The sequence below is a fragment of the Salarias fasciatus genome, chromosome 6 (genome assembly GCF_902148845.1).
Source record: "Salarias fasciatus chromosome 6, fSalaFa1.1, whole genome shotgun sequence".
Classification (NCBI taxonomy): domain Eukaryota; kingdom Metazoa; phylum Chordata; class Actinopteri; order Blenniiformes; family Blenniidae; genus Salarias; species Salarias fasciatus.
The window spans coordinates 398056-425878 of NC_043750.1; the positions used below are offsets into that span (position 1 = coordinate 398056).

At 57.3% G+C, this 27823-nt stretch overlaps 2 protein-coding genes across 2 annotated transcripts in view; both read right to left on the reverse strand.

Moving 5' to 3' along the window:
* Window positions 1-487: 487 nt before the first annotated feature.
* On the reverse strand, window positions 488-9334 carry pex6 (peroxisomal biogenesis factor 6). Its single transcript, XM_030093810.1, is given in 19 exon segments — window positions 488-732; window positions 1601-1740; window positions 1856-1933; window positions 2086-2202; window positions 2289-2397; window positions 2743-2804; window positions 3127-3332; window positions 3436-3553; window positions 3628-3704; window positions 3783-3969; window positions 4043-4245; window positions 4966-5071; window positions 5477-5610; window positions 7452-7557; window positions 7616-7684; window positions 7752-7909; window positions 7990-8034; window positions 8036-8566; window positions 8858-9334. Coding segments are annotated over 19 exon segments (3051 nt in total). The 5' UTR covers window positions 9320-9334; the 3' UTR covers window positions 488-589.
* Window positions 9335-10092: 758 nt separating this feature from the next.
* Window positions 10093-27823, reverse strand: part of LOC115391070 (tau-tubulin kinase 1-like) — a 29623-nt gene continuing 11892 nt past the window's right edge. Inside the window, exons 4-10 of the mRNA XM_030095166.1 lie at window positions 27216-27417; window positions 26189-26529; window positions 24930-25111; window positions 19806-20103; window positions 13723-13754; window positions 11821-13487; window positions 10093-10988 (exon numbers count right to left, since the gene is read on the reverse strand). Of these exons, the coding sequence (XP_029951026.1) occupies window positions 10595-10988; window positions 11821-13487; window positions 13723-13754; window positions 19806-20103; window positions 24930-25111; window positions 26189-26529; window positions 27216-27417 (3116 nt within the window). The 3' untranslated portion in view covers window positions 10093-10594. The remainder of the gene's footprint in view (window positions 10989-11820; window positions 13488-13722; window positions 13755-19805; window positions 20104-24929; window positions 25112-26188; window positions 26530-27215; window positions 27418-27823) is intronic.

Here is a 27823-nt window from a genome sequence, read left to right on the forward strand (position 1 = left end):
GGGGGTCACGGGTCGGTACACAAGGTAATGAGCCTAAAAGCTGCCAGCGACTGCCATTACCACAGAAGAAGAACAAGCAAGTCCAAACAGGAACAAACGAAGAAGAAAGTACAACAGAAACTAGGATGAGCTGCAGCGTGTGGAGTTGGAGTTGGAGTTGGCAGTCTGGTATAAATCTGTCGCCTCAAGCTTTGGAAAGACGTTCTGGTCCATTTGTGAGCTTTTGTTACTTTTTCCCCACTGTACCGAAAAACGTACCAAACCGTGACCCTGACACCGAGGTAGGTACCGTACCGTCACACTCCTACTCCCTCACCACCTGCTGCAGGTCCTTCCCCTGCTGCAGAACCATCAGCCCCAAAGTCCACGTAGAGAAAAGCCTCAATGGGTCTGAGACCACTGTCCCGCCCCCCGCCTGGCTCGGTTTCCTATAACCTTCCATTCCAGCGATCTGCTTCCTGTTTCCTGGGAGGAAAAACACACACAGTCTCCTTTGCTGGTTTATTTTGCTTGATATTCATCACAGAAAACACTGAACCTCTGAGACAAATGAAACACAACAGGAGCAGCTGCGGCTGGATGCGAGGCGTCAGACGGCCGAGGCCTCCACCCTCTGCTGGAGGCTCCGGTATCGCAGCAGCTCCTGGCTGGAGACGGACGGCCGGAAGCTCTCCAGGGCGGAGGAGAAGTCCTGGAGGGTGAGGAGGACGGGGGAGTCCTCGCAGTCCAGGCCTGAGAGGAGGACAGGTGAATGACATTCTCCTCTCAGAAATCCCACCAACACCAACAGACGGAGAGGAGCACTGGAAAGACTAGCCGTCAGAATGATGAAAGCAGATTTTTGAGTAAATAAACTTGAAATGTAACTGCAGACTCTAATGTGAAACCCTGTAACAACGGCTGCGTATCGGAGGAGGAGGCTGCCTGGTCCGACAGCTGCTCGCCCCCCCGGAGGACACCGCTGGACCGCAGCAGAACCAGCAGCCGATCCGTCAGCTGATGACACCTGGCACCTGAGCCGAGGAGGCGCTGATCGGTAAAACCAGTATTTTTAGGGCTTTCATAGTAACGGGCTTAAAGAGCAACAGCTCTGCATGAGGAACACAATGACACACTATTCTGAGCAGATCGCATTCAGCACCGTATCTGGCTGGAGCGCCTGTGAATCCCAGTGAAGCTGGGTTCTCTGGTCCTGTGAGGACCTGAGGAGCTGTCCTCCTCTGGGACACTGCTGACGCACCAACCATCGCTCAGCAGCAGGACTCCTTTCATCCCCGGAGCCGGTGAGAGACTCGTCCAGAAGGCTGCTGAATCTATTCCTCATGTTGACAGACGGGGGAAGTGGCGCCCCCCCAGGCTTGGAGACTTTTTGTTCTTTTTAAAGCAGGTAGCGTAAAGTTGAACAAAGCTGCTCTAAGTTTTTACTGGTCAATAAATATTTCTCATCTGGAGCTTGGACCGTACTATTCGTTATCGTCGTGTCGTTTTCTGAGGTGAAGTGAGGGAGCAGAGGCAGCATCGGCCACGGGCTCAGGGCGAGGGAGACATGGGTCTGTCCCCGCTGTCCCGACCGTCTCTGAGAAAGACTTGTCCGTCTCACCCTGGTCGATGAGGGCCGTCTTCCTCTTGATGGCGGCGGTCATGGCGTCTGAACACAGAGCGTACAGATCGGCCCCCGTCACCTCGGCGGGACACCGGTCCACCAGCTCCTGCAGGTCCACCGCCGGGTCCAGCTGGAACCTGGGGGTCAGACCACAACCAGCTCAGCGCCGCAGAACCCCCGGAGCCCCCTGGAGGACGCTTCAGGCCGGCGCCACGCATGAGGCTGGTATCTGCAGGTCTGATCTGCTCGTACTTTCGAAGTATGGCCTGGAGGACCTGCAGCTGGGACAGCCGGTCCCGGCTGACGCCAACGTAGACCAGCTTATCCAACCTGAAGACACGAGAGACGCAGTGAGCAGCGTCCCGGCAGGAGGACCAGACACCGGACTGCACATCAGGACACGCTGGGGACTCCTGATCAGTAAGACCAGAGACACTGTGTGTGTGTGTGTGTGTGTGTGTGTGTGTGTGTGTGTGTCTGACCTCCCGGGCCTCAGCAGGGACTGGTCCAGCAGGTCTGGACGGTTTGTGGCTCCGATCACGAAGACGCCGGCAGAGCAGTGTAGAGCGTCGAGTTCAGCGAGCAGCTGAGAGACGACTCTGAGGGACAGACACGTCAACCAGGACAACCGTCAGAGCCGCTGTGTCCCCTGTCCCTCAGTGCTGAAACAGAGCCGCTGTCTCACCTGTCCATCACTCCTCCAGAGTCTCCGCTCTGCCCCCTGCTGGGAGCCAGAGAGTCCAGCTCATCGAAGAAAACCACGCAGGGTGCTGCTGAGCGCGCTCTGTGGAACACTGAGCACAACACACACGTCAGGACTGCACACACACACACACACACACACACACACATGGCTGGAAGGCTGGAACCTTCCTCTGCTGCTGAGCTGACTGGGGGGGGGGGGTCCTCCTGGTCTGTTCAGTTCAGTGTGAAGAGTTGAAACCAGCAGATGACAGGGTGAGTCTCCATGAATGACATGAAAACCCGTCAAGAACTGTTTCAGCGAGACGCTCAGAGTTTCACTCAAGTCCTACAACATCTCAGGGAAATGATCTGCTGACTGGAAACCTTCTCAACTGACAAAGTGACGACGCGAGGAAACGTCGGTGTGGTGATGGAGTGAGGAAAGACGCCGGTACCTTCTCTGATGTTTTCTTCACTCTGACCAACATACATGTTGATGAGTTCAGGGCCTTTCACACTGAGAACACAGAGAAACAGGAAGTTAAACACTGCAGCTGCACCACTGTTAGCTGGGAAGCTACACAGGAAGCTCTGCTGGTCTGAGAGGAGGAGGAGGAGGAGGGGGAGGAAGAGGAAGAGGAGGAGGAGGAGGAGGAGGGGGAGGAGGAAGAGGACCTGGACTGTGGATAGAGAGAAACAGTGGACCCAGTGGGTTCTCTCCCTGCGCTAACAGATCTACAGTGGCTCTGCTGAAGCCCCCCCCCCCCCGCGATGGCTGGATGTAACATCCTGGACTCTGAAGGAGTCGGAGGTGAAGGTCACCCTGAAGGTCACGGTACCTGAGGAAGGTCATGGCGCACTCCGTGGCCACCGCTTTGGCCAGCAGGGTCTTGCCCGTCCCCGGCGGTCCGTACAGCAGGACCCCGGTCCGGCTGAGACCCAGAGCCAGGAGCTCGGGGTGCTGCAGGGGCAGCTGGACCGTGTCCAGGATCTCCTTCCTCACGTGACGCAGACCCCCGACGTCGTCCCAGTGCACCCTGGGAATCTGACACACACAACGGAACACAAGCACAAACAGCGTTTCCAACAAGCCCGGAGCCAGTCCAGCACCAAGACTCTCATGTCTCATGTCTCCGCCGCCGTCTCACCTTCGGGGCTCCGACGGCCTTGGACTGGGCCTGCTGGAGCGTCTCCAGGGCTGAGAGGAAGTCCTGGTTCAGGACGGTGACCCCGCCGCAGCACAGGCGGTCCTGCACCTGAAGACCACTGCACAGGACACACGTCAGCCCTCAGCCCGTCCTCCCTGCCGGGAGGCGGCGCGGCGTCCGGCGGCGCCTCACCTGGTCCGGACCAGTCTCCTGCAGGCGGCTCTGCCGGCCTGGACCAGCAGGGCTCTCAGATCCCCCAGAACAAACCCCTGTGAAGAGGACGGGACGCACGGTCACCGGGGGGCGCGGCGGCGGCGGCCGTGAGGACGGCGTGCGGCGGGACGCACCGCGCTCAGAGCGGACAGTCTGTCCAGGCTCACGTCTCGGCCCAGGCGCAGCTCTCGGCTCAGGCCCAGCAGGACGGCGTGCCGCTGCTCCTCGCTCAGGCTCTCCAGCGCCATCTGGTGGACGAACGCCGACGCCACGCCCGCCGACAGGTCACGGGGTCGACGCGCCGTCGCCACGACGACCACACTGAAACACAACCGGCCCGGCGTTTTGGGTGAATCGGTGTTCCCCCGGCCGGCCACGGCGAGCGCGTCCTGACCTGCGGGGGGCGCCGCGCAGCAGCAGGCCCAGGGTGGCCCGCACCCGGCCGTCCTCCTCGCCGCCCCCTCTGGACCGGGTCAGGACCGGCAGGTTCCGCAGCAGCAGGACGCAGGGCTGCAGGGCGGCGGCCCGCTCAAACACCCGCCGCAGCCTGGACTCCGCGGCTGCTGGAGTGTCTGCACACACACTCACACACTCCACCTGCACACACACACACACACACACCACACACACCACACACACACACACACACACACACACACACACACACACACACACACATACACACACACACACACCAGCACAGCGTCTCACCCCGGAGCACCAAGACCCATCTGGACAGGGCGGAGTCTGGGCGGAGGGGCGGAGTCTGGGTGGTGGGGTGGTGGAGGGGTGGAGTCTGGGCGGAGTCTGGGTGGAGGGGTGGAGTCTGGGTGGAGGGGTGGAGTCTGGGCGGAGGGGTGGAGTCTGGGGGCGGAGTCTGGATGGAGGGGTGGAGTCTGGGCGGAGTCTGGGTGGAGGGGTGGAGTCTGGGCGGAGTCTGGATGGAGGGGTGGAGTCTGGGCGGAGTCTGGGTGGAGGGGTGGAGTCTGGGCGGAGTCTGGATGGAGGGGTGGAGTCTGGGCGGAGGGGTGGAGTCTGGGTGGAGGGGCGGAGTCTGGGTGGTGGGGTGGTGGAGGGGTGGAGTCTGGGCGGAGGGGTGGAGTCTGGGGGCGGAGTCTGGATGGAGGGGTGGAGTCTGGGCGGAGTCTGGGTGGAGGGGTGGAGTCTGGGCGGAGTCTGGATGGAGGGGTGGAGTCTGGGCGGAGTCTGGGTGGAGTCTGGGCGGAGTCTGGATGGAGGGGTGGAGTCTGGGCGGAGTCTGGGTGGAGGGGTGGAGTCTGGGTGGAGGGGCGGAGTCTGGGGGTGTGGCGGTCCTACCTTCAGCAGGTGGAGGTGGAGCCTGCAGCTGGCCGCCCGCACCACGGCGGTCTTGCCGCTGCCCGGCGGCCCGTGGAGCAGGACGGTGCAGCAGGACAGCGAGCTGCTGGAGCACACACCGCGTCACTGTCACCGGGCGGCCGGTTCGAATCCCACACACTTTACAGGACGAAGGCCCGGAACAGGCTGGACTCCAGTGTGTGAGAGTGTGAGTGTGAGTGGGTGAGTGTCAGAGTGTGACAGTGTGAGTGGGTGAGTGTCAGAGTGTGACAGTGTGAGTGTGTGACAGTGTGAGAGTGTGACACTGTGAGAGTGTGACAGTGTGAGTGTGTGACAGTGTGAGAGTGTGACAGTGTGAGTGTGTGACAGTGTGAGAGTGTGACAGTGTGACAGTGTGAGAGTGTGACAGTGTGACAGTGTGACAGTGTGACAGTGTGACAGTGTGACAGTGTGAGAGTGTGACAGTGTGACAGTGTGACAGTGTGACAGTGTGAGAGTGTGACTCCGGTACCTGTGCTGCAGGTGAGGACAGATGATGCTGCTGAGCAGCTCCAGCGGTCTGAGCAGGCCCACGGCGGACAGGAAGGACCAGGAACACCGTCCCTCTGGACAGCAGCACGGGACAGCACTGCTGGTGGAGCCGCCCTGAGGAGACCAGACCAGAACCCTGAGGACCAGAGAGGACCAGAGAGAGCCAGAGAGGACCAGAGAGGACCAGAGAGGACCAGAGAGGACCAGAGAGAGCCAGAGAGAGCCAGAGAGGACCAGAGAGGACCAGAGAGGACCAGAGAGGACCAGAGAGAGCCAGAGAGGACCAGAGAGGACCAGAGAGGACCAGAGAGGACCAGAGAGGACCAGAGAGAGCCAGAGAGGACCAGAGAGGACCAGAGAGGACCAGAGAGGACCAGAGAGGACCAGAGAGGACCGGAGAAGACCAGAGAGAGCCAGAGAGGACCAGAGAGGACCAGAGAGGACCAGAGAGGACCAGAGAGGACCGGAGAAGACCAGAGAGAGCCAGAGAGGACCGGAGAAGACCAGAGAGAGCCAGAGAGGACCAGAGAGAGAGCCAGAGAGGACCAGAGAGAGAGCCAGAGAGAGCCAGAGAGGACCGGAGAAGACCAGAGAGAGCCAAAGACGACCAGAGAGGACCAGAGAGAGCCAGAGAGGACCAGAGAGAGCCAGAGAGGACCAGAGAGGACCAGAGAGGACCAGAGAGAGCCAGAGAGGACCAGAGAGAGCCAGAGAAGACCAGAGAGAGCCAGAGAGGACCAGAGAGAGAGCCAGAGAGAGCCAGAGAAGACCAGAGAGAGCCAGAGAGGACCAGAGAGGACCAGAGAGAGCCAGAGAGAGCCAGAGAGGACCGGAGAAGACCAGAGAGAGCCAGAGACGACCAGAGAGAGCCAGAGAGGACCAGAGAGGACCAGAGAGAGCCAGAGAGGACCAGAGAGAGCCAGAGAGGACCAGAGAGGACCAGAGAGAGCCAGAGAGAGAGCCAGAGAGAGCCAGAGAGGACCGGAGAAGACCAGAGAGAGCCAGAGAGGACCAGAGAGGACCAGAGAGGACCAGAGAGGACCAGAGAGAGCCAGAGAGGACCAGAGAGAGCCAGAGACGTCCAGAGAGAGCCAGAGAGGACCGGAGAAGACCAGAGAGAGCCAGAGACGACCAGAGAAGACCAGAGAGAGCCAGAGAGGACCAGAGAGAGCCAGAGAGGACCAGAGAGAGCCAGAGAAGACCAGAGAGAGCCAGAGACGACCAGAGAAGACCAGAGAGAGCCAGAGAGGACTAGAGAGAGCCAGAGAGGACCGGAGAGAGCCAGAGAGGACCGGAGAAGACCAGAGAGAGCCAGAGACGACCAGAGAGGACCAGAGAGGACCACAGAGGACCACAGAGGACCAGAGAGAGCCAGAGAGAGCCAGAGAGGACCAGAGAGGACCAGAGAGAGCCAGAGAGAGCCAGAGAGGACCAGAGAGGACCAGAGAGAGCCAGAGAGAGCCAGAGAGAGCCAGAGAGGACCACAGAGGACCAGAGACGGCGGCCTGCAGGATGAGCTGGGACAAATGTGAAGGGTAGTGGCTCCTTTTCCGTTTCTCTACTTTAAGACCTTCTATCTCAGCCACACGTTTCTCCTTCAAAATAAAGTGGGCAGAAGTTGTGCTTTACCTTACAGAAGGTCTGCCTTTACCTTTGAAGCATTTTGTTTCATTCTTGTTTATTTTCAGCTTTTCGTTCAGTCCCTCTACGATTTGCCCACTACTTGACGGTGCTGCACCGTTCAGGCCTTCTTGCCCCCGGGTCCTGCGAGCGTGGAGCTGCTCTGCTCTTACACTGACAGCCTTTCAGCGGGTATGAGCTTCCACTGTCCTTCCTGTTGCTATAGGAACCGGTCTGTTGGGCTCTGCTCCCACTGACAGCGTCCTCACCCTGACAGGAAGTCTTATTTTGTAGGGCCGGTCAGTGTGCTGGTCCGGGCCGGAGGAGGGACTCACGCTGTACAGAGACGTGTGGTCCGAGTCCGCCAGGTGAGCTCCGGCCGCTCCCGCGCCTCCCGCCGACGGACACACCTTGTCCACCCTGAAGAACCGGACCGGGCACCTGATGGGGGGACAGCGTCACCACGGGTCCGGGTCCGGATCAGCCTGGGGGGCGGTACCTGGTCCGGGCCCGGGGATCTTCCTCCAGCGGGTCGGGGACGGAGAGGACGTCTCCCTGCGAGACCAGCCTGTGGACATCAGGACGGTCAGCCGCCGCCGCCCGCCGGCCACACGGCGAGCGGGGGAGGGGCTGACCTGGGCCGGCGGAAGTGGAGGGCCAGCAGGCGGTCGGGGGGGCTCAGCTGGTCGTAGAGCAGAGAGACCACCGGCCGGATGTGGAGCTCCGCGGCAGCCGGAGGACAAACCCGGCGACACTCACTGTCCGAGCGGCCGGCGCCGCCAGACCGCCACCTCTGGAGGACCAGGGCCACGTGAGACCGCTGCTGAGTGTGTGTGTGTGTGTGTGTGTGTGTGTGTGTGAGTGTGAGAGCACCTTGATCCTCAGCGAGCAGCCCCTCAGGGGGACCAGCTCCCCCCCCGCTCAGGTTGAACCACAGGGTGCTGGATATGAAGGCCACGTCGTCCTGAGCCTGCAGGTCTGGACCCAGATCCACCGCCCGCACGGCGGCCGGCCGCTCCCCGAGGTCCATCTGGGCCCGGGACCCCCCGCGGGTCTCGGCCGGCCCCCCCAGCCTCACCCACTCCCGGTCGAACAGCCCCAGTCTGAGGAGCAGCTGCTTGCTCACGAACACGCAGCTGTCCACGTCCGGGGCGTCCCCCCGGGGGCCCGCGGACCGCCCGGACCACCGCCGGGCGTCCGCCACCCGCACCTCCACCCTGCAGTCCGGGCGGCGCCGCGGGCCCGGACCCCCGCCGTCCAGGAGGGAGCGTCCCCTGCACAGAGCGTCCCAGTCCTGAGCGAAGTCCGACACGCACAGCCGGAGCGGCCGGCAGGGGGGGGGCGGCGGGGGGCCGGCCCAGGCCCAGTCCGTCAGGACCAGCGAGGTGCCGGCCCCGATCCGGCCCTGGGTCACCGGGCTGCACTCCAGCACCAGCAGCTCCTGCAGCTCCTGCAGGTCACACAGATCACACAGCATGAGGGGCTTTTATTCTGAAAGGGCTCGCAGCCGGGGGGGGGCTTTTATTCTGAAAGGGCTCGCAGCCGGGGGGGGGGGGCTTTTATTCTGAAAGGGCTCGCAGCCGGGGGGCTTTTATTCTGAAAGGGCTCGCAGCTGACAGCATGGCGGGAACGTCTGCCGTACAACTACTAACGAAGAAGGGGCTGTCAGCTTAACAGGAGACTCCATCCCAGGGGTCAGAGTTCAACTGTGTGTGCGTGCGTGTGTGCGCGTGTGTCCCACCTGTCCCGGCTCTCCGACCAGCAGCGGCTCCCCCTGCCGGCCCAGCAGCCACCGTCCCGGGCCGCAGGCCTGCCGCAGCCCGCTGAGCGGCGGCTCCGCTCCGCCGCGGCTCCCCACCACCACCCGCTGCAGCTCCACCGGCCTCGCGGCCCGGACGCTGCCGGGGCCGGGGGCGCCGCGGTGCCGCATGAAGAGGCGGCTGGCGAAGAGCCGGACCCGGGGAGCGGAGCCCGGCTCGCCCGGCTCGTCCGCCGCGCATCCCGTCGCCTCCTCCGCCGTGAGCGCGTGGACGCGCAGCAAAATGCCGGTAGTCCCGGGGCGGGAGGGGGTGAAGAGGAGGGTCGGGGGCTCGTCGGGAGTCTTAAAGATTAAGGTCCAGTGACTCTGGAGCATTAAAACGTCCATCTGGTTGATCCTGGACGGGAAGTTCTCCAGGAGACTCAGCTCCCCCGGAGCCGCCATCTTTACTCTGCTGCGGCTCTGAGCGCCCTCTGCTGGCCGGGAGCGGGACTGCAGCAAAAACAAAAAGCACGTGGCCCACCCTGATCCTCATTTAATAAATATTAAATAAAGGCCAAAATAATAATAGTAAAACTGAACCTCCGGATACACTTTTAGTAAATGAAAATAAATTTTTAAATAATATAATTTAGGGAAAACATAGACCCCCGGATCCTCTTCAAGACAGAAACCCATGTGGAACACCCAGAATACGGGGGTTTTCGCTTCTAGAGAAAAGTTTTCTCTGCTGGACTCGGAATAACAGGGATGAACCCAGATGCTTCATGATGGTTAATGAGTTTCATAAATCTTTGTTAAAATCTGAATTGTAGATATTTGCAGTCTGGATGTGCATGCTAAGTGTATATATATATATATATATATATATATATATATATTATCTTGGCGAGTCAAAGACGGACAACTATCAAGAAGTTGATGTGTGGTTAAATCGTATGACTGAGCTTTGAATTGCTGAATTGAAAGAAAAGCAGAGTGAACGAGCTGAATGCAGAATGTTTGTTATCAGTGCTGTTCAGCGCTGGAATGAGACACAGTGGACACCAGAGACCGACTCCCAGCAGCAGTGAGACACAGTGGACACCAGAGACCGACTCCCAGCAGCAGTGAGACGCAGTGGACACCAGAGACCGACTCCCAGCAGCAGTGAGACACCCTGCCAGAGACAGGAAAGAAGGAGGCGAGACGGCGTTTCACATGACTGAGACTTTACTTTCCAGCTCCATGCCCAGAGCCCTGCAGTCCCGGACCGGATCATGTTAGTCCTGTTTTCTCATGCATAAATAAGGAGCACAGTGCCGACACAGCGAACAGAGGAGAAATAAAGAGCGAGGTAAAAAATAAAGATGTTCTTATGGGACAGCGTTCTGCTATGTACAACTCATTACAGGAGTGAAGCACACACACCCGGGGACAGGAGGACGCCCACGTCTCCACTCCAGGCCAGGGTCAGGCGTGTCTGACACGGGACGTAGAGCAGTCCAGTTCCATGGATATTTGGCAGAAGGGGGGCGGAGTCAAACTACCAGAGTCCTTAGAGTTAGAGAGCGTGTACATGTGGGCTCTCCGGGTCTTACTGGTGATATAGTTTACCATGCAGAGTGAGCCAGGCAGAGTCCTGCAGCCGGTTGAGAGAGAGGGAGCGGCGGTCCGGACGGGCGGCGCGGCGGTCCGGACGGGCGGTGCCGGTGGAGGCTCCAGCAGCCAGTCTCTCTATTATCTGGCGGGCCCTGCTCTCTCCCTGGGGGGCGCCCTCTCCCTGGCTGAGCCGGCGGCTTTGGGCCGAGTCCTGGCCGGAGCCGTGGCTTCCTGCGATGCGCTGCGCCGCATGCCGCCGCCGCCGGTCCTGGGCGGGAGCACAGGGACGGTGGGGGCGCGCACGGACAGCAGCTGCCTGGATTTGGCCGCCGGGACCGCTCTCTGAGGGGAGGGACTGTCGGTCCTGCAGTGGGTGGAGCTGAGGCTGCGTCGGGTTCCAAACAGCACCCGGAGGGGCATGCGGGGGCTGCCGCAGGGGGCGGGGGCGCCCGACGAGCTGGACGACGACCGGGGCGGGACTGGCTTCCCCTTCCAGTGGGGGCTGGGGGTGCTCAGCTCCACCCTGTTGCTCCTGCAGACAGAAGAACATCCATCAGTTCCACCGTCACGGAACCAGGAACACCAGGGCCGACATCACCCGCTTCTGACCAATCAGGTGGCGGCAAATCCACCCCATCACCTCGCTGATCTCGTTTCAGTCAGCCGACTGAATGGCAACCGCACGGTAAGCAGCATTAGCATTAGCATTAGCATGGAGAAGAGTCCCGAAGATCGGCACCAGCTGACCCAGATGTTCCCGGGCAGTAGTTAACAAGCTGTTCCAGTTTCTGACAACATGGTTTTTCGACAGTAAGAAGAGGACTCAACCCTGGGATGCATAGGTGGGGTCAGAAATGACTCCACTTCAGTATCTTTGAGAGGACTAGATAAAACAACTGATGAGTTTGGAACAGGAAAGAAGCACTGACAGAAGCATTTCTTCAAAACAAAACTCAATGCAGACTCCATGAATTAATGAAGAAATGACTTTTTTTTCTTTTCCTATACTTGCAATATAGCAATAGCCCGAAAGTACTGGATTGGGAAAGTATCAGGATTGGACCATACTCAAATCTGAGAAATCAGGTTGGTACTGAGGGCTGAAAACTGATCGGAACATCCCTGAGTAACTTTGACCAGCAAACACTTCAGTACATGGTGTTGGGGACCTTTTTCCTGCCAATTTGAACATTTTCTTTTCTTTTCTAAGACGTGTCCATCTGACTTCTGCCCTGCTGTGTCCAGGTCTGAGGCAGAGACACTGACGCTAGTCCGACTCGTCTCATTAAATATGCTGCAATAAAGAGAATGTGGGAACGTCACAGACTGATGCTACTGTTGTAGGAAGGCACAGCTCATCTCACCTGCTGAAGGATGCTTTGGTGCTGCTCATGTCCGGCACGCAGAGGGAAGAGGCGGCGGCGGCGGCGGCAGCGGTGAGTCCCCTCGGAGACCTCCTGACCGGGGTGACGGGTCGGGGGATCTTGCTCCTGCCCTCCTTGGATTCTTCAGTGGTTTTGAGACGGGAGCATCTCTTGGGCTCGTCAGAGGTGTGCGTATCCTCCTCAGAGCCGGCGGTGGACAGAGTCTCGGAAGCTCTGCGACGCTCGTCGTCTCCGGAGGACAATGATGAAGATGTCCCCGACAGCATCCTCCTCCTCATCCAGCGGCCCTGCTGCTTCTGGACCAGCAGGCGTGCCAGGTCCAGCTGCCGAGCCCGCTGCTGCAGCCGGGCGCGAGCCGACAGGGACGAGGACTGCTCCGAGCCAGAGTCTTCCTCAGACATCAGGATCGGAATTCGACTCCGAATCCTGGGCTTGACCACAGGTTGGGGTTCAAGTTGAGCCATCGGGAGCGTGGCAGCTTCTTCAGTGGATAGCGCCTGAGGTGGAGCGTCAGGGACGAGCTCCGGGACGGCCACGGAAACATCCTCTGTTGTGGGACGGTCCTCCACTGCAGCGGTACCTTGAAGGGGTCCCTTCTCTTTGGGACGGTCCTCCACTGCAGCGGTACCTTGAAGAGGTCCCTTCTCTTTGGGACGGTCCTCCACTGCAGCGGTACCTTGCTGGAGTCCCTTCTCTTTGGGACGGTCCTCCACTGCAGCGGTACCTTGCTGGAGTCCCTTCTCTTTGGGACGGTCCTCCACTGCAGCGGTACCTTGAAGGAGTCCCTTCTCTTTGGGACGGTCCTCCACTGCAGCGGTACCTTGAAGGAGTCCCTTCTCTTTGGGACGGTCCTCCACTGCAGCGGTACCTTGCTGGAGTCCCGGCTCCTCTGGAGACTGTTTCTTCACCTCCCAAGCTGGAGCAGGAGCCGAGTCCAGCACGAAGACTTCCCGCTCGCCGTCTCTGGCAGAGTGACCGTTGGAAGACATGATGTTCAGGTGTGACGTCTCTGCGATGTGGATGAAGGTGCGTTCCACTTTGGTGAAGGGAGGTGAGGCGGGAGCGATGGGCGTGGACGGCCGGAGGTCAAACCTGAGAGCCGGGGACAGACGTCCAGTGTCCGAGACTTCGGGCTGCACGCCATCTCCCACCGCCAGACGGTCGGCGTGGGAGGCAAGGGCCGTGGGCGTGGCCAGCTCGGCTTCCAGTGCCACTTCGGCACCGGAGGGAGACTTGCGCGTGTCTCCGGGCGAGAAGAGGACCAGAGTCTTGGACGCATCCTCCAGGTCGGGGTCGGCGTCTGCGGCCGAGGCGTGCTCCCTCTGGCCGCGGTGGTCTTCGGCCATGAGGGTGGAGGGGGCGGCGTCCTGGCTGTGCTCGGTGCTCTTCTGACTGGCGTCGCTGTTGGACTGGCTCTTGGTCACGTCGTCGTCTCCGGGCCCCGGAGGCTCCGGGACCGGCTCCTCCGGCGGCGCCAGGCCCCGGCGCTGCGGCAGCGTGCCGGTCAGCATGACGCTCAGGAAGTCGGCTCTCTTGGCCTGCAGCTGAGGGAGGATGTGGAAGAGCTCCTTCTCCTCGCTCTGAGCCTTCGTCCGGTAGTCCGGAGACGGGAGCGACGGGCCACTCGGGTCCACCGGTGACGAGGCCTGAAACAACCGAGAAGACGTCTCATTACAAAGACCGAGACACTCTGGAGCCGTCTCATCCTGACAACGGCCAGGCTGCCGTCCACCCCTCTCCTTCAAAACAGAGAACGATCACACCTGCTCAAACAGGTTCTGTCTCATCCACCGTGAGGAAACATGAGACTGAACGCAACTCAAATCAACCGGTAGAGTACGAGTCAACTCCCACCAAGGCCGCCTCTCAAGCTGTGGTCACAGGGACACTGTGGACACTCTCAATCCCCTTCTCTTCAGCGGGAAAAAAGGAGTTACACTGAAAATGACACATGGCGGAACTACAACAGCATAAAAACACAAAGACTGAAGAAACAGACAAAATGGATAAAAACAACTAAATGACGTCAAAGAAAAAATTACACGTTTCAATGGCTCCAAACTGTTCTCAACAGTCTGCTCTCAGTATTGTGAAGGTCCAGATTCAATTTACTGGGTCCTCAGGATGTTCCTGGAAGACGAGTCACTATCGGGACAATGCTAAACGCTAATGCTAACCTCTAGAGCACTACAGGGACAGTGCTAAATGCAAATGCTAACCTCCAGAGCACTGCAGAAACAATGCTAAATGCTAATACTAACCTCCAAAACACTACAGGGACAGTGCTAAATGCTAATGCTAACCTACGAAACACTACAGGGACAGAGCTAAATGCTAATGCTAATCTCCAAAACACCACAGGGAAAGTGCTAAATGCTAATGGTAACCTCCGAAATACTACAGGGACAGTGCTAATGCTAATGCTAATCTCCAGAGCACTGCAGGAACAATGCTAAATGGTAATGTTGACCTCCGAAACACTACAGGGACAGTGCTAAATGCTAATGCTAACCTCAGAAACACTACAGGGACAGTGCTAAATGCTAATGCTGATCTCCAGAGCACTGCAGGAACAATGCTAAATGCTAATTCAAATCTCCAAAACACCACAGGGACAGTGCTAAATGCTAATGCTAACCTCAGAAACACTACAGGGACAGTGCTAAACGCTAATGATAACCTCAGAAACACTACAGGGACAGTGCTAAACACTAATGATAACCTCAGGAACACTACAGGGACAGTGCTAAACGCTAATGCCAACCTCAGAAACACTACAGGGACAGTGCTAAACGCTAATGATAACCTCAGAAACACTACAGGGACAGTGCTAAACGCTAATGCTAACCTCAGAAACACTACAGGGACAGTGCTAAACGCTAATGCTAACCTCAGAAACACTACAGGGACAGTGCTAAACGCTAATGCTAACCTCAGAAACACTACAGGGACAGTGCTAAATGCTAATGATAACCTCAGAAACACTACAGGGACAGTGCTAAATGCTAATGCTAATCTCCAGAGAACTGCAGGGACAATGCTAAATGCTAATTCTAATCTCCAAAACACCACAGGGACAGTGCTAAATGCTAATGCTAACCTCCAAAACACTACAGGGACAGTGCTAAATGCTAATGCTAACCTGCAGGGCACAGAGCCTGCGACTGAAGGAAGGCTGTGGAGGGTGTTCGGGTTTCTGTCCTGCATTCTGTTTGAGCTGCAGCTGGTGAAGCATTGCTGCCTCCTCACTGGTGTGGTTTACTAAAAAACTTGCTGAGGGTAAATGAAGCTTCATGAGCTTTTCCATGAATCACTTCAGGGGCAATCTGTAAAAACACCTCAGTGAGGCTGTGAAGGCTGGAGAGTGTCGTTAAAGATGATAAAGAGTAATGTACTGTAACTGTATAGAATATCCCCACACAGCGATATCCTGACGCGCAGTGATATCGCTGCATCAGGACATGTCGTATCGAGAGGGCCTGGCCAATACACACCCTCTTTATGCCCTCCTCTCAGCTTTATATCACAGAATCTCATTTCTTCATGTGCTTTGTCGCTTCTTTTGTTTTCAGCATCCACAGAGTGGATCATGTTTGGTCCTCGCTACCCAGAAAAAAAAAAAAAAAAAAAAACAGAGCTGCAGTTTCATATTTGACCAAAAACCATTTTAATGTTGTTTTGGTTTTACATGAGCTTTTCAGGATTGTCTAGATTACATACATTGATATAAAAGGCACAAAAATGCATTTTGAGTTTATCTGTAGACAGCAGGCGCTCCCATGTCAGCTGATTTTCAAGTGTTTTCCTTCATCCACATGTCACATACAGCCTGTACATACAAACTACACGTCATGCTTTAGAGGTTAACTGTCACGCTAGGATTTACTACTCGTTTGCATATATGTACACGGTTATCGGAATTTACAAAAAACTTTAAATACATGCTTCACCTGTGAATTATACAAGCAGTGCTGTACAATGGGAGGGTGATATAAAAGAAAGCTAGCGTGTATGGTACAGGCGCTCTCCACCACTCGCCTTATTGCAAACTGAGGAGCACATGTGAAGCTCCTGTGCGGCTCCCGCATCGTTTCATCTCCCAGAAGAAGAACCACCCTCCCCCGTCCTGGACAGGCTCCGAGTGCAGGACGAAGGAAGGAGAGGAAAGCGAAGCTTCCTTCGTCCTGCCGAGCGAGGAGCCGTGGAGCGGGGCGGGGCGGGGCGGGGCGGGGCGGAGCCGGTCCTCGTCCAGCGGCTCCCCCTAGCAGCAGCTGAGTGGAGCTACGGCACGGCGGGGTGGGCGGAGTCTGTGATCAACACACACTCCACACACAGCCCACCTGGAGCTCCCAGTTGGACGGCGTGACATGAGGGTGTGGACAGGTCAGAGGTCAGAGGTCAACAACCCGCTGAGCCACAGTGAACCACAGCAGCCTCCTCTTCCTCTGCACTCTGTGGCCTCAGTCTGTTTCTGAGTTTCAGCCGTTCTTCATTCTGTGTGCCCACTGTTCATTTACACACACACACACAAACACACACACACACACACACCTTTGACTGAAGCAGGCTTTGGATTTTTATTGCACAAAAAGGCCGTTTAGCCCTCATGAAGTGAAGAAGCAGCATTTCTCTGAACTCCTCGACGTGAATCTTCTTTAAAATCATTCGACCGGAAAGTTTCAGCTGTGATGAAATGAGCCTGATGTCATGGAGGGAAGACACTGATTCTGACGACTGAGCTTTTCTCAGGTAACAATCTTAAATCCACCAAACGCCACCCGGGCCGATCAGGATGGAGTCCAAGTACAGCTGGGCTGTTGCCATGGTTACAGTACTAAATAAACATTGGGATTCTGGGCACACAGGAAGAGCAGTGAGAAATATGAATCCATACGGCTCAGTCTGAGGATAAAAACAACTTATTGGATCCAGCATGAGGTGAGAGGTGATCTGCAGGGATCAGGTCCTCTGCTGATCCCCTCTGGAAATGTCACAAATCAGTTATGTTCAAACCTCACAGTTATGTTTCAATCTGGAGGCAATAGAGGAAGAACTAACAGAAAAAGGAAGTGAATATAAAGGTTAAAGCCATATTATGAAGCAACACTTTACAACACAGAGCCCAGAGATTTCACTGAACTCAGGAAAACAACCAACTCCATCAGCGGGAGGAACACCGGAGAGAAACAGGAGGAACAGGACAGAACCAGCTGGAGAACACCCAGGTACAGCTGGTTACCAGCTGGTTAACAGCTGGTTAACAGCTGAGTTTACAAACCATTCACAGCTTGTTTACAGCAGAGTTACAGCTGGTTTACCAGCCCATTACAACTAGTCTGCGACTGATCAACTCCGTTAAAACCAGGGAACACCTGCTTAACAGCTGCTTTACAGAAACCAGTTTACAACCCAACTAGTTTACAACCGGTTACCAGCTGAGCTACGACTGGTTTACAGCTGTTTACACCACAGGTACAGCTGGTTACAGCGGAACTAAAACTGGTTTACAGTTTATTCACAGCTGGTTTACAACCGATGGTCACACAGACATGTTCAGCCATGATACACCCTGTATGTTACTTTAATAATATCACACACACACACACACACACACACACACTCACACACGCGCACGCGTCACCGTCTGGAGAGGACATGACCTGCATGACCTTCAGACGAGGAGGGCGGGGCTGAGGCTGCTCACTGACAGCTGTCAGTTGTCTGTGTTCACCGTCGGCGGAGTTCAGACCAACAGAAGGTCTAAATGTGTTTTTACGATCAAAATGACGGCTTCCTGTCAGAGACGCTTCACAGTCACGGAAACTGAAGCCATGAAGAACCAGGCTTGGCTCTGCGGGACGGTGGTCTGAGCACACACACCTGCCGCTTCGCCGTTCTCACTCTGAACCACGTCAACGCCACAATCGTCCTTTCTATTTCAAGTAGTTTGCGAGGAGTGAGCATGCTGCGCGTCCTGAGCACCCGGGGACCAGAGGAGGTTCAGGTCACAGTGTTCCTCTGTACATTCAGAACTTCGGCTCTTCATTCTCTCTGGCGAGCGCATCAGCGATCCACTGAACACAACGTCGACAACACGGATGAAAACCTGACCAGGAAGTCAGGCTCACGCTCAGGGTTCTCGTCTTCAGTGAGTGAAAACGTTTCTCAGTCATAAAGTGCAACAGTGACGTGAAAAAACACCCCGAAGTCTGACAGACTTCATCGTCCGACCACAGCTCCACGCTGCCGCAAAACACCCAGACAGCCCCACACACACCCATCTGGACACACAACACCCAGCAACACAGCCGCAGCAGCAGCCGCCGCAGGGCGTGTCAGAGCAGCGACTGGTCCGAGCTCAGCCCGGCACCGCCACTTCCTGTCACAGGGACTCCGTTTCCCCCCGATGGACGAGAAGCGCTCCGCTCACACTGAATGAAAACCGACTGAAACTCACTTTTTCAACAAGCATGCTTATGACTGCTGTGTGTGTGTGTGTGTGTGTGTGTGTGCGCGCGCAGTCTTCTCAGGCTGAGTGCGGTCTTTTTTTTAAAGTTTTTTTTTTATGTTTTGTTAAAAAAATGTAAAATTGGGGGGATTTGTGGATGAATGTGGTAGCGGTGAGGGTAACGGGGAGGAGTCTGCTCACACTGCAGCTCGGTTCAGTCAGCGGCGCTCAGACGGCACGGCTCGCTCCACGCTCGTCTGCACACGCCACATTTACAGGAGGGAGGACCAGAGCAGAGGCCGGGCGGCAGGGGGAGGGGAGGGGAGGGGAGGGGAGGGGAGGCGGTGTATTGCTCGGGGGATGAGGGGAGTCGCTCCTCCTCCGCCGCTCCGTCGCTTCAGCAGGACGAAGCCAGAAACTCTGGAGAAGGAAATGCATCCATACTGTGAAGCGTAACAGTCTGAGAGCAGCGCCGCTCTGCTGCTGCTCTGGGTTCAGGTCCACATCCGCCCGCAGCAGGCTGCAGCTCTGTGGGTGTGTGTGTGTGTGTGTGTGTGTGTGTGTGTGTGTGCAACTGCAGCTTCCAAAGAGGCTTCTCCCAGTTTATTGCATGGAAAGTTTCCCATCAGCTGCTCTTCTGCTCCTCCTCCTTTCAATCCGCTGATGTCCAGCCATCGGTGTTTTAGTGTGTGTGTGTGTGTGTGTGTGTGTGTGTGTGTGTGTGTGTGTGTGTGCAGCTCACTAGTAATATGGCTTGTTGTGTTTATTCAATTTGTTCATTCTGTCTGTGACTTGTGTGTGTGTGTGTGTGTGTGTGTGTGTGTGTGTGTGTGTGTGTGTGTGTGTGTGTGTGTGTGTGTGTGTGTGTGTGTGTGTGTGTGTGTGTCAGAAGTATGGTTTTCTCCCAGATCAAGTTGTGTCAGTGGGTTTTTCCCCTCAACAGCTGGAGGAACCCAGTAGAGCATGCAGGTCCCTCACATCAGGCCGAGACGCTGGAGGAATGAAGCTTCCTGAATGGAATCCATTCAACCCCATTTCATGATTTTTCAAAAGGCTCTCAAAACGCCCAAAAAGGACTGAATCAGGATTCTCACACCTGAAATGCCAGTTTGTGCAGGAAAACTGTCTCAACGATTTTCTATTTGAAATAAAAAGAAATATTTAGCATGCTGGAGTCTGATGAGGGTCCTGAGAGCTGCGCTGACCTCCACTGACCTCACTTTGAATTCCACTGCCATCGAAAAACACACACTCCCACAAAACTGCTGCAGTTCTGCTGCTTCACACCAGTGGTGTGAGGAGGGAGACCTCAGCAGCAGGGCGACCCTCAGGTGGGACAACTCCAACCCCGAACCCTGACCCCTGACCCTGACCCCAAACCTGAACCCTGACCCTGACCCCAAGCCTGACCCTGACCCCAGCTGCTGCACTGACAGTGAAGTGGGAGAAAGGGAGGTGTGTGTGTGCATGTGTGTGTGTGTGTGTGTGTGTGTGTGTGTGAGGGCCTCCTCTCAGCTGCTGTTCTTGTTCATGAGCTTGGCTAACATCTGCTGCAGCTGCGTCCGGGACACGTTGAGGACAGAGTGTCTGCTGCGGGGGCTGCCGGGCGTGGGCAGGGTGCCGGCGTGCCGCCGCCGGGCCGAGGCCGAGGCCGAGGCGGCGTGGGCGGGGCTGCTCTCGGCCGAGCGGCTCCTCTGGATGAAGCCGCCGCCTCCGTGCGGGTACTGCTCCGTCTCCAGGGTGGAGGACGAGAAGACGTAGGACGCCAGCCTCCTCAGCTGGTTGGGCCGCGGCTGGTGGCGGTCCTCCTCGATCTGCGGACAGACCAAGGACACAGAGGACAGCGGGGTTAGGGCGAGGACGAGGACCCGGGACACAATGAATGACAGGGTTTCTGACGGCTACATGCCAGCACTGACGTGACTTCCTGTCTGCGCTCGCCGCTAACGCCTGGGCTAGCTGGACGCCGCGCTGGCGCCGGAGGCTAACTGCTAGCAGCTGACCCTGGCCTGGAGGAAGCTAGCTGAGGGGGGGTCAGACTCAGGTGCGTCTAGCTGAAGGAAACATTCCCCCACAAAATGCTCTGTGCAGACCAGAGCGGCCGGCAGAGCTACAGCCTGGCTGCACACTTCTCATTCTGACCACAAATCAGGGAGGAAAGGAAGAAATCTACTGGAGATGCCAAAAGAAAGACGACACAAGGAGACATGGGTTTATCAAGCACACAAAACACAGACACACACGGAGGGAGAGGAGGAGAGCTGTCTGAACAGGATGAACAGCAAGAGGAGTGAGAGAACAGAGGTAGAGGACTATTCCTAGACTGTGCTTACCCCGAAACATCACTTTATTTCTTCTCGTGTTGTCCCGGCACCCTGGCTCTGTCTCTGTCCTCAGGGAGTCAAACTGGACATACTGTGTACTTTTAAAGCCATAGCCGGGGCAAAGGCGGCAGCAGTTATGTGGAGGGTGGGAAAGAGTTGGAGAGGAGTAAAAAAAGAGAATGGCAGTCCGTGATGGCGGCGGACGGGCTCGCTCGGAGTCTAGCGCCGACAACCGGCGCAACGCACGACCGAACCGCAGCAGCGCTGCTAACGTACCGCTAAACGAAACGAAGCAAACCGCCGCCTTCAGGTACAGGACATATCAGGGATGAGGTTGAAGCATTCAGTCTGGAGGAGGAGCACCGCCCGGCCCGGCCCCGCCCGGCCCCGCCCACCAGGGCACCAACAGACAAATGGATGGAGAAACCAAGAGAAACTACGCCAGCGAGAGGCTCCGCCCACAAGCCCTCAACGGAGGAGCGGTCCGGAGCGGCGCTCGGCGGTACGAGGGACCCGGGTCACCTCACTGTGGCGTGAGACCGGCGGGTTGGACTCAGCTGAAAGCAGTGAGAGGAATGAAGCAGCTGGAACCAGCAGGGGGCAGCACTGAGCCAGAGAGCTCCCTACGCCGAATCCTCCAGCTCTAACAGCTTCACAGAGCAGCGGGTCTCCCAGGTGTGTGTGTGTGTGTGTGTGTGTGTGTGTGTGTGTGTGTGTGTGTCATCCACAGCTGTCAGCAGCACGTCACACACTTTCCACCACAAACACTCAAACAGCTTCAAGAGACAGAAAGACAGCTGCTGGACATCAGGACGTCCGTCCAGACCGCTCAACTAGCATCAGCACCGAAGCTACATGATGTTGGCCTGGAGCTGGAGGCCTCACCCCTTCACCCCTTCACCCCTTCACCTCTTCACCCATTCATCCTTTCACCCATTCATCCATTCACCAATTCACCAGCTAGCAGAGCGCTGTGGAGACGGATGTGGAGAAGCTGCCCCCCTCCAAAGAGAGGAACACCACCAAACCAACAGGATGAGGCTGAGTGTGTGTGTGTGTGTGTGTGTGTGTGTGTGTGGACTTCACAGTGGAGTAATAAGGAGCTTTTCTTTTATTTCTATTTATTGAACAAGGCCTCAGTCCCTCCATGACCCCCCCACACACACTCACACACACAATTTTGTAATTTTTCTAATCTATGTTAATTCTGTTAATCGCCGCCATATTTGTTGTTGATGTTGCTGTTGTGTATTTGTTTGTGTCTTAATTCCTCCCGTCTATATTTTATACTTGTGCTTTTTTAAATCTGCCCCTTTCTTTGTCTGTTCCGCCAGAACAAGGTCCTGGTCCCGGTCTACCTGGCAGTAAACACCCTCGGGTTCTGATTCTGAAAAAGCAACTGCCTGAGCTAACAGGCTGTGACACTCTGAACCGCCCGGTCCAGACCGGGCAGTCCGGACCGGGCGGTCCAGACCGGGCAGTCCGGACCGGGCAGTCCGGACCGGGCGGTCCGGATAGGGCAGTCCGGACCGGGCCGTCTGGACAGGGCAGTCCGGACCAGGCGGTCTGGACCGGGCGGTCATGACAGGGCGGTCCAGACCGCCCGGTCCGGAACATTTTTGCGTCCATTTTTTGCAGAAAGCTGCGCCGTCCCGACTGGAGTCCGGCGGTCAGCTGACGGACTCAGAGCTAGCCATGCTGATGGACCTGATGTTCAACATGAGAATCAGACACAAGCAGCGCTGGGAGGGCGGAGCTAAACAGCCACAACCGCAACAGCAAGGCGAACAAACGGCAAAAAGTCTAAAAGTGGAAGAAACAAAGAAGACGAAGCGGAGATAAAAGGAGCCGTTAGAGGGAGCTCCGGTTCGGGACAGGTTCAGGCTCAGCAGGACGGGGCACATCTGGAGTGACCTGACCTCTGACCCGCAGCTGCTGGGGTTCTCTGCTCCCCTGCAGGCCAGCATGCTGAGAGCAGCCAGACTCTGAATAGACCAGGACTGAACCCCTATCTGACGGGTCCGGTCCGGTCCGGTCCGGTCCGGTCCGGGGATCAAACCGCAAAACACTGCAGGTCTGAACCGGCCAATCACATGGTGCTACTGACACCCAGGGCCCAGAGCAACCACCAGGATGGAGGGATGGAGGGACGGAGGGATGGAGGGAGGGAGGGAGGGAGGGATGGAGGGATGGAGGTAGGGAGGGATGGAGGGATGGAGGCATGGAGGGACGGAAGGAGGGAGGGATGGAAGGATGGAAGGAGGGAGGGATGGAGGGATCGAGGGATGGAGGGATGGAGGCATGGAGGGATGGAGGGATGGAGGGATGGAGGGACGGAGGGATGGAGGGAGGGAGGGATGGAGGGACGGAGGGATGGAAGGAGGGAGGGATGGAGGGACCGAGGGATGGAGGGATGGAGGGACGGAAGGAGGGAGGGATGGAGGGATCGAGGGATGGAGGGATGGAGGCATGGAGGGATGGAGGGATGGAGGGACGGAGGGATGGAGGGAGGGAGGGATGGAGGGACGGAGGGATGGAGGGATGGAGGGATGGAAGGAGGGAGGGATGGAGGGACGGAGGGATGGAGGGATGGAGGGACGGAGGGATGGAGGGACGGAGGGATGGAGGGAGGGAGGGATGGAGGGACGGAGGGATGGAGGGATGGAGGGATGGAAGGAGGGAGGGATGGAGGGACGGAGGGATGGAGGGATGGAGGGACGGAGGGATGGAAGGAGGGAGGGATGGAGGACCGAGGGATGGAGGGATGGAGGGATGGAGGGACGGAGGGATGGAAGGAGGGAGGGATGGAGGGACCGAGGGATGGAGGGATGGAGGGACGGAAGGATGGAAGGACGGAAGGATGGAGGGATGAAGGCATGGAGGGAGGGATAAAGGGACGGAAGGATGGAGGGATGAAGGCATGGAGGGAGGGATAAAGGGATGGAGGCATGGAGGGATGGAGGCATGGAGGGATGGAGGCATGGAGGGATGGAGGGATGGAGGGATGGAGGCATGGAGGGATGGAGGGATGGAGGCATGGAGGGATGGAGGGATGGAGGCATGGAGGGATGGAGGGATGGAGGCATGGAGGGATGGAGGGATGAGGCATGGAGGGATAGAGGGATAGAGGGATGGAGGGATGGAGGGATGGAGGGATGAGGCATGGAGGGATAGAGGGATAGAGGGATGGAGGCATGGAGGGATGGAGGGATGAGGCATGGAGGGATAGAGGGATAGAGGGATGGAGGCATGGAGGGATGGAGGGATGGAGGCATGGAGGGATGGAGGGATGGAGGGATGGAGGGATGGAGGGATGGAGGCATGGAGGGATGGAGGGATGGAGGGATGGAGGCATGGAGGGATGGAGGGATGCGGATTAGATCAGATTTCCGTTAGTCGTCCCACAACGGGGAATTTTAACAGCAGCAAACAGGTGAGCAGAAGAAAAATGCAAACATAAGAACACGATTAAAAAAGAAGGGATATAAATATAAAAGATAAAAAGAATCAAGATGAAGCACTGAATAAATAAAGAGAAGAGCTGTTTCATTCTGGTTCCTGCACACTGGGGATGGAGGGAGGGATGGATGGATGGATGGATGGATGGATGGAGGCATATCGAGCTGGATAGATGGATGGATGGATGGAGGCATATCGAGCTGGATAGATGGATGGATGGAGGGCTGGATGGATGGATAGATGGATGAGGGATGGATGGATGGATGGAGGGCTGGATGGATGGAGGGATGGAGGGCTGGATGGATGGAGGGAGGGATGGATGGATGGATGGAGGGATGGATGGATGGATGGATGGATGGATGGAGGGATGGAGGGATGGATGGATGGAGGGATGGAGGGCTGGATGGATGGATGGAGGGATGGATGGATGGAGGGATGGATGGATGGATGGAGGGATGGAGGGATGGATGGATGGATGGATGGAGGGATGGAGGGATGGATGGATGGAGGGATGGAGGGCTGGATGGATTGAGGGCTGGATGGATGGATGGATGGAGGGATGGAGGGATGGATGGATGGAGGGATGGAGGGCTGGATGGATTGAGGGCTGGATGGATGGATGGATGGAGGGATGGAGGGATGGATGGATGGATGGATGGAGGGATGGAGGGATGGAGGGATGGAGGGATGGATGATGGAGGTAAACACGTTACACATGGCAGACTGATGGCTTTCAGAACAATAAGACAGGAACCTGCAGCCCCCCCTGAGCTCGCCCCAGCTCCTCCGCCCCCCCGGACCCCCCCGGACCCCCCCGGACCCCCCCGGACCCTCCCGGTGGCCGAGCGGTGTCTTACCGGCCTGTGGGGCCCGGTGGGCTCCGACTCCCTCCGCCGCGGACGGCCCGACGGCAGCGAGTGGCAGGGCGACTGCGCCGGGCTGCCGCCGCTCCTGCGGGACGCCTCCTCCTCCGTCAGGGTGAGCATCCCCCGGCTGCTGTCCCGGGTGTGGGTTTTAGGACGGACCACCAAGTCCCCCCCTGCAGGGGAAGAACAGCCGGTCACCACTTCACCCTCAAACGGCGGCGGCACGCCGGCCTGGCGTCAGGGGGCGGGGCCTCATCTCTGTTTACTGACATGGAGACACTGACAGTCACACCCCTGAGCTTCACTTCCACAATGTGGGTGAAGTCCTCTTCCTGGAGGCAGCTCACTGCAGCACATGTCCCTGCTGAGCTCTGAACACTGCTTTATCTTCCCTGAAACTCACGTCCTCGTTAGGGTGAAATATTAGTTTTCTTATGAAGTCCAAGTGACTGAGGCTTTCGCTTTGTGTACAAAATAACTACGTGTCAGAAACAAACTGTTTCAGTAAATCACGATTGAAATACTGATTCCACCCAGAAGGGGGCAGTATGAAGGCTTCACAGTGACACCGTCGCTTCCTCGGTTTTGGCCGTGAAGTAGCCGACGGCTAACCTGAGAGGCAGGAGGACAGTTTCATCCACAGAGACAGAAAGCGCCTTGCTTCCTCTAAAGCTGGAACCTGGAGAGGTGATCAGGATGTGAGCTTCAGGACAGAGCTGGACGTTCTACCGGGCCTCTGATGGCCGGGGCCCGGACCACACAGGGCCAGCTGGCAGAGCAGGAGCCTCCACATGGCTCCTGTGTTGGGCCCTTCGACGGGTTACACTCCACACATATCCCTTTAGTAACCCACACGACAACCAGGGAGGTTGTGCACGCTTGGCGTTTCTGCTGCATCGGGACGGTGACGAGTGTTCATGTTGGGCAGCCATGCTGCGGCCTGTTGGTTCATATACGTACGTCTCACGACTCCAGGTTCTCCCTGAAGCTGACAGCAGTGTGTGTGTTGTGGTTACAGGCCAGCTGTGTTGGACTGACGGGAGCAGTTCACAGCTCGGGCTGTTCAGGGTTTATTTCAGATCAAGTGGCAACAGAACGTTGGATAAATACTGGTGGGTAAAGGAAATAATAAATATGTTGGGTGTATAAAGCGCATTCGTGTGGAACCTGCTGACAAACTAGAATGAGGTCGTACTGATCGGTGTGAAAATACTGAAAACCGAGACCTTCATCGCAGAGCAGCTGCCTACCTGCACCCCGGAGCCTCCTGCGCTCCTCCTGCTCCTCCAGGGGGCGGAGCTCCTCGGGCTCCTCGTCGGTGGTTCCCGATGTGGTTGGGAGGAAGTCCCGGAGCTCCGCCTCTTTGTCGATGATCACCCACTCTTTGCTGTCGAAGTCCTCCTCCTCGGCCAGCGGGACAGAGCGGATAAAAGCGTTACTGTGCGCTTCCTGGTCCGCGGACGCCACCGACGCCTCCTGCCGCCCGCTGACCTGACCGTCGCCACGGCAACCGGGGTCCACCGAAAGCATCTGGGCCGGCTGGGACGAGTAGACGTGTCGAGACGGCGAGCCGAGAATGTCCATTCTGGACCTGGTTAGACATGAACAGACGACAGGTCAGACCCAGGAGGACGGACGGAGGACAGACTGAGGACAGACTGAGGACAGAGTGAGGACAGACTGAGGACGGACTGAGGACAGACTGAAGAGACACTGAGGACAGAGTAAGGACTGAGTGAGGACAGACTGAGGACGGACTGAGGACGGACTGAGGACAGACTGAAGAGACACTGAGGACAGAGTGAGGACGGAGTGAGGACAGACTGAGGACAGAGTGAGGACAGAGTGAGGACAGAGTGAGGACGGACTGAGGACAGACTGAAGAGACACTGAGGACAGAGTGAGGACGGAGTGAGGACAGACTGAGGACAGAGTGAGGACAGAGTGAGGACGGACTAAGGACGGAGTGAGGACAGTGGGGAACCTCTCCCAGGACACAGCTGCTTGTCCACAGTCCTGATGAAGAGGTGAGTCCCGTCATTAAAGGACAGATGCGTCTTTACTGCAGTGTGAAAGATCAGTTCTAGGCTCTAGTGGACGGACAGGGAACTGCAGCTGACAGAGGGACGGACATTCTCCAGAGAAGACACTGAACAGACAAACGTCCTAAACATGGGACAGAGAAGTGATGCAGAGCTGCAGCAACACAGAACCGGTGTCCCGACGCGAGGGGGTTCTGGTGTCCCTGCGGTTCTCCGGTTGTCCGGTTGTCCTCACCTCTGTCCGTAGGCGTCGCCTCTGCACTCCGCCGCCGACAGACGGTCCGACTCCGGACTGTTGACCCGCCGGTACCGGAGAGAGCGTCCCTGACCCGTGGGCGACTCGGGGGCTCCGACACGAGCCGAGGACACCACGCAGGCCCCCCGGTCCCCCCCCTCGTCCTCCTGGGCCACCTGGGGGACGACACGGCGTCCCGCTGCTTCAGTACCGTGGAACCACACGTCAGCATCTCGTCAGGAGGGGTGTGAGTGTGTCTGTCTCTGGGCTGTGCAGGCCGTCTAGTGTCTGTCTTTCTCTCGTCTCGTCCCGGTTTCACTTCAGACCGTGACCTGTCCTCGGAGACCCCCCCCCCCCCCCCCCCCCTCCCCTGCCAGATTCCTCTCAAAGTGCTGAAACGATGCTGAACCAGCGAACTGAAGGCAGCCCTGATGTGGTGTGTGAATGTGAGTGTGAATGGGTGAATGTGCTAAAGCAGTGTAAAGCGCTTTGGGGTCTGCTAATGCAGAGGAACAGCGCTACAGACCATTTACCATGCTAATGCTAATGCTAATGCTAATGCTAATGCTAATGCTAATGCCCTCAGTGTTGTGTGTTTGAAGAACCGT